This window comes from Acinonyx jubatus, chromosome E1, assembly GCF_027475565.1.
Source record: "Acinonyx jubatus isolate Ajub_Pintada_27869175 chromosome E1, VMU_Ajub_asm_v1.0, whole genome shotgun sequence".
NCBI lineage: Eukaryota > Metazoa > Chordata > Mammalia > Carnivora > Felidae > Acinonyx > Acinonyx jubatus.
In genome coordinates, this window is record NC_069397.1 from 11,989,998 (window position 1) to 11,996,213 (window position 6,216).

Sequence of the window (6,216 nt, forward strand, 5' to 3'; positions counted from 1 at the left end):
ACAAGTATCTGAGACTTTATCATCTTGAAAACAAGACCTTCATAAGCATGAGATTAAAACTACAAGCTAAAAAGGAAACACGGAAATTTAACTGCATTCATACTTAAAACTACCACTTGAAAAAGAGAAATGTAGGGAGAAAATACCTGCAATATATGACAGGTTCAGATTAACATCTAGAGGAGGGGGCAGCAAACTATAGTTTATAGGCCAAATCCTTCCAGCTGCCTGTATTTGTAACTTTGTAAATACAGTTTTATTAGAAACAGCGATACCCCCAGTTAGTTTACGTATTGTCTAAAGTGGCCTTGCACTGCGGCTTTGGCACTACAATGACAAAGTTGTGTAGTCGCTACAAAGATCATATGGCCCACACTGCTAAAATATTAACTATCCGGCCTTCTAGAGAGGGAGTCCATGGACCCCTGACCTAGGATATATACAGAAAGCTCCTACAAACCAGTTTGGGGGAGGAGGAGAAGGCGGGGAAATTGACCCAACAGAAAAACATATGAATGGGCAGTCAACATAAGAAACAAAACACATGTAATAAATATTATAAAAAGAGACTTAACCTCACAGGTAATTAGGGAAATTATTAAAGAACTAAATCGTTTTGATAACTTCCAATCCTGGCAATGGTATGACACAGCCTTTTTTGGAAGGCAATTTAGTAATATCTGTAAAAAAAATTCAATGTGCTTGATGTCAACCCAGCCATTCTATTTTTAGCTATCTGCCCCCAGAGGAATACTTGCATTCGTGCACGCACACACACCCAAAAGCATTTAGAAAACTGTTTGCTGAAGCATTCACAGGCTGTAACAAACCCAGAAGTAACCTTGCTGTCCATCAATAAGGGAATGGTTAAACTATGGCACATCCCTGATGGCGTAATATGCAAAATAATTTTGGTGTATTTGTATGTCACACCATGAAAAGAGCTGTAAGACACATCATTAAGCAGCAAAAAAAAAAAAAAAAAAAAAAAAAAAAAAAGTTCCTGAACAAATACATATATAGTTTAAATACATATATCATTTAGGTTAAATAAAGGTTTTAACTGTGTATTCAAGTCCATATGCATATAGAGAAACACACGGGACTGAAGGCTAAATGCCTTAAAAAGGGGGGTGGCCACAGTGATCACTGATCTATCTTCCAGCCTCGAAGGTCTAAAATAGGCGAGGGCAGGGAGGGGAAGCAGGAAGCAGGGCCTTGGGGGGAGACTGATGGGAACCAATTGGCTGAGGTTTTCTAATGGAGCCAAGAGGATGAGAGTAAGGCTGGGGGAGGCCGGATGCAGAGAGCAGCAGCTAACGCTGCTGGCAACAGCCCTGCGTCTCCCTCCTCTTTTCAAGAGCAGTTTCTTCCTGAAAGATCCCAGGAGGTGGAAGGCTGGCCTAATCTCTCCCTGCACAAATAACCCCACTCATTATTTCAGAAACTACCATCCCAGTTGTGCCCTGGAGGACTCAGGCCTGTTTTAAAATCCACAACTGAACCGTGAATACAGTTGAAGAGTAAAGTACTCCAAATATGCAACACTCTCTCTTGATCCAATTAATAATCAACAGAATTAAAAAAAAAAAAAAAAGAATTTAACAGATTCAATTCAGATATGCAGGTCCTATTCTAGTTTCTCTAAGCTTCAGAACCAGAAAACAGTCCTTATGAGGTGTCAACATCCAATCTACCAATTCTGGCAGTTGCCTGGAATAACCAGAAAACTCTCTCAGAACAACCCTTGCCAAACCCATAAAATTCCTAAATCCAGGTGTACTGTTCCCTAGGTGATTTTTGTTTGTTTAACTGTTAAGAGTTTAATAAGATACCATTCTTTGCTTTTCATAGGGTGAGAGAGGTAAGCCAGGGATCCCTACTCCCAAATTTTAGAAAAGGAAATGAAACTGTACAGAGACAAAAGAACTTATTCAAGGTCACACAGCTGAAAGTGACAGCGAAGACAGAAGAAAGGTCTCCTGACTCCTGGTCTGAGTCCATCATCACCACATCAACTGCTTCCCCCCCCAAAAAAGGCATCCAGTTGAGAAGACGGGAGTCACCCTTAAAAGCCCACCCCTGAACATCTTACCAGGAAGCTGAGTTCTACTCTTCCCAAACTGACCTGGCCCTTCTATCCTAAAAACCTATGACTTTGCAGCCATGAGTGTTTGGTTAAGCTTTTGGTTTTGGATGAAAGGAGTCTTTTCTGGCTGTTGGGATTCTGCTCTCAGAGAAAGACACCATGTCTCAGGCCATAACCCCGGCCCTGCCACCCCACTCTGGTCTGCCATGTAAACAAGTCAAACCCTGTGAGTACTTAAGTAGCATTAAAAACAGCCAGGCCGTACACTTCAAAGCAATGTTTTCCATCTAAGGGGTTCTTCTGCAAAAGGAGTGGCTACAACTAGGTCACACCGGACCGGAATGTGAAGGGAGGTCCCCTGGCCTCATTCGGGGGATGAGAGAAAGCTCTGAAGAGGACTGAGACTGGGGGAGAGGCAAAAAGGGGCCACAGATACAGCCCAAGGGGATGCAGACAGGGCTTGATCAGGAAATCCAAGGAATCTGCTTGGCCCAAAGACCTCCAAGTACTCCAAAGAATCCTGGGGATCCTGAGGATTCTCTGGTACACTGGGAGCTCAGAGAGGAGCAACCAGGGCAGGGGTACCCAAAGGCCAGTGGGGACTGCAGCCCAACTTCTTAGGGAGCTGTTACGACACAAATTCCTTCATCTCCTAGATCATTCCAGGAATGGGGCTCCACGGCTCTGTATTTTTAGAATGTGACTCTGATGCAGGTTTGGAAGCCGCTGAACTAGTCCACGGCCCTCATATGGCAGACAAGGCCGTGAGAAGTGAACGGACTTTGCCGAAGGCACGCAGGTCTCCCCATCCCTAGCCAAGCAACCAAGAGAGCTGGGAGAAAAGGGTGGGGAGAGGAGCCCCCAGCTCTCCCATCAACAAAAAGCCCTCTAGTTCAAGTTCAAGCGCCAAGACCCTCCTCCTCAGACTTGAGGACCATTCACTTCTCTCCCATCACTGACAGTGACAATGATTCAGAAAACGGACAAGCTGGGTCTGACAGGAGGGAAGCCCACAGTCCACCCTGACCGTCCTGCTCCCCTGGCCTCTCTGGGTGCAGAAGTCAAGTCGGATCCTAAAACAGACTCTATGGGGGGTACTGCGAAGCAGCAAGCAATCCCCAAGCGCTTTGTTCCTCCCAAGAAAAACCAGGCATTTTTGAGTCACCCAAAAAGCATGAATCACACGGCAGGGCTATGGGAACGGGAAAGGATGTTATTTTTCGGCATACTTGAGGATTTTCCCTTTGTCCCGGCTCTATCAATACACTTCCCGCTCCCTCCCTCCCCCCCCCCCCATCTCCATCTTCACCACCCTCCCCAGGACTCATGTACATTCTCTCTGCTCCGTTTTTATTTTCCCCAGGATCCTTCAGACGCACCCCCACCCCCGCCTGCCTCGGGAACTGGGCAACGTCCGCTCTCCTTTCCAGAGAAGGATGGTGGTCTCACCGGCGTCAGAACTGGGGGGAGGCGGCCAGCGCCCCCTGCGAGCCACTCTCGCCCGCCTCGGCCGACTGCCTGCAGCACCTAGCGGGGCGACTGCGCCCCCGGAAACTTCCAGCCCAAGGGGGCCGCCGGGGGTCTGGGGGCCGCCCAGCGCGGGGCCCGGGTCTCCGCCTCGCGGTCGACCCCGGGACCCCCACCCGCTCACCTGCGTCAAGTCCTCGTCGTTGAGTAGATGCGACTCGCGGGGCTTAAAGCAGTTCTGACACTTGCTCTTGTTGAAGATGTTGGCCTGGAATTTCCTACACGGGTTCTCCTTGGCCGCCGACATGGTCGGCGCGGCGGCGGCACAGGCCCGGCGGCCCGGCCCGGCCCGGCGCGCGCTCCGCGGCGGACGGCGGACGGCGGCGGGCTGGCGGCGGCACCATGCACGGCGGGCTCAAGCCGGGCTCAGCGCGGGCGCCGAGGCATGCCCCCGCCGGCCAGCCGCCTCACAGCCGGGCCGCGGACGCAGGCCCGGCCGCGGCCGGAGCGCGCGCCCCCGGCGGTCAGGGCGGCCTCGCGGGCCCCGGGACGCGAGCGGGGCCTCTCCTCGCACGACGGCGCTGCGCTGCACGGCGCGCCGGGGCACCTCGGCGCCGAGCCCCGCGCCCGGGCCCTTAAAGAGCTCGCAGTCCCCGCCGCCCGCCCGCACAGCCGCCGCCCGGCCTCCGCGGGCCCATGGACGCGGCCTCCCGGGCCCGCTGCCTCCCCGCGCTCCGGCCCGCCTCCCAGGCGCCGGGTAGTTGCCGGTCCCCGGGGTCGGTCCCCGCCACCACAGCTGCCCTCGGCGCCCAGCGGCCGCAGCAAATGGTAGCGGAGCGCCTCGCGCACTCCCGGGGCGGGGCAGGCGGGTGGGCGCGCGGGCGGGCGGGCGGGGGAGGAGGGAGCGATAGGGGCAGCGCGCGGGGAGAGGCCACGCCCCCCACGCGATCGGCAGCGCCTCCGGCCAATGGGACGGGAGCGCTCCAGCTAACAAAGAAAACCCTCGGCCAATGGAAATCGGAGGCGGGGACAAAGGGTAGCCGGGCGCAAGGTAACTTGTGTAGGCGAAGGAAGGTGGGGGCGCCGGGATGGGACGTTCAGGTTTGGTGGACTGGCGCCGGAGCTGGCTGGGTCCTGACAGCTGCACGGGCTGGGGCGGGGGCTCGCGGGGGAAGGGGCGGAGCCGACCTCCCGGCTGGTTCTGCAAACCTCTCGCTTCCAACCTCGTCTTTCCGCGCCCTTTCTGGACACCCGAGCCCAGCTCTGAGCGGATTAATTTGACACCTACTGTGTGCCAGCCCCCTCCCCGCCCTCTGCGCCGTAGTTAGCATTATCCATAGGGGCTACTGTCCCGAGTGCTTGATATGCGCTAGCTCATTAAAGTTTCACAGCCTCTCCATCATCATCCCCATTTTACGTATGAGGAAGCTGAGGCTCAGAGAAGTTAAGAAATAGGAGGTAGAGTTTCAAGGGATGACTAAGAGGAGATGTCAGCCTTGAAGAGCTGTCAGTTCTATTATGGGAGATTAGTGAAGGCTGACTCTATGCCAGGTACTGAGCTAGGCATTCTTTCCCCCATTATGTGTTTGAGGAAATTAAGGCTCAGACGCCTGAAGTAATTTGTGCAGGGTCGCTCTGCCAGGGGGCCAAATTGTTACTCCAATCCTACACTGTCCAGCCTCATGGCCAAAAGACCTCCTGGGAGAAGACTAGAGGAGGCACAGGCAGAAGATCCAGGGACCCAAAGAAGCGGATGTGCGCTCTTTGGGGAATTAGGGGTGGCTTCAAGGAGGAGGGGAAATTTAAGCAGATGGTGAGAGGTTGAGAGCGGTTGGAGGTGGAGGTTAGAGGAAGAAGGAGCAGGACAGAAGAGGCGAAAGGGATTCACAAGGCCAGATCACCCAAGGCCTTGGGCCTTGGATCCCAAGCTCGGGAGTGTAAATGTCATCCTGCTGGCAGCCAGAAGTTGACCACGGGAGTCTTTAAACAGTGGGGTGAGCTAACTCAGCCCTCACAGAGGAGGTGACATTGAAGCATGTGTTAACAGCAGCGACAGCAGCTGTTGCTTAGGGAATGAGAAGGTTTTAGGAGAAGTAGCAAATGCTTCCAGAGCTGTGTACTTTTCCACTGATCATCTGGTGAATATCCCAGGGAGGTGGATTTCAACTTAGTGTGAGAAAATGCTTTCCTCCAAAGCAAACTGAAGGGAGGTGGATCAAAGTCCTGTGGCAGCCTAAGGGGGAAGCCCAGCTCCACCCCTCTCTAGCTCTGTGGCCTTGGGCAAGTGTCTTCACCTGCCTGCTGCCTCAGTTACCTCATCCACAAAATTGGCATGATTATATGGTTGTTGTGAGCATTACATGATATAATGCTTGTGCAATATTTTGCATAATGTGGCCAAATGTTAATTGGTGAATCTAGGCAAAGAGTGTTTATTGCACTATCCTTATAACTTTTCTGCTGGTTTAAATTTTTGCAAAATAAAAAAGTGCACGCGTAGGAGAGGAGACAGACCATTCTTGCCTGCAGAGAATACTCAGAAACTGATACCAATGATGGCCTCTGGGGAGGGGTGCTGGGTGGTTGAGAGGTGACCTACTTTTAATTTTCACTGTAAGCCTTTTTGTTCCCCTCGGATTTGGTAATGTGCGCATGTACAC

At 52.6% G+C, this 6,216-nt stretch overlaps 1 protein-coding gene across 7 annotated transcripts in view; it reads right to left on the reverse strand.

The window, feature by feature from the left end:
• The window catches only part of MPRIP (myosin phosphatase Rho interacting protein), a 147,137-nt gene extending 143,132 nt beyond the window's left edge, over nt 1-4,005 (reverse strand). For 4 of the 7 annotated variants that reach the window (XM_053211975.1, XM_027047631.2, XM_053211973.1 and 1 more), the window contains exon 1: nt 3,741-3,875. In XM_053211975.1, coding sequence (XP_053067950.1) covers nt 3,741-3,863 — 123 coding nt within the window. In that variant the 5' untranslated portion in view covers nt 3,864-3,875. Of the gene's footprint in view, nt 1-3,740 lie in introns of all 7 variants that reach the window. The other 3 variants (XM_027047633.2, XM_027047634.2, XM_027047630.2) reach the window with 1 other exon arrangement.
• Between the last annotated feature and the right edge of the window lie 2,211 nt (nt 4,006-6,216).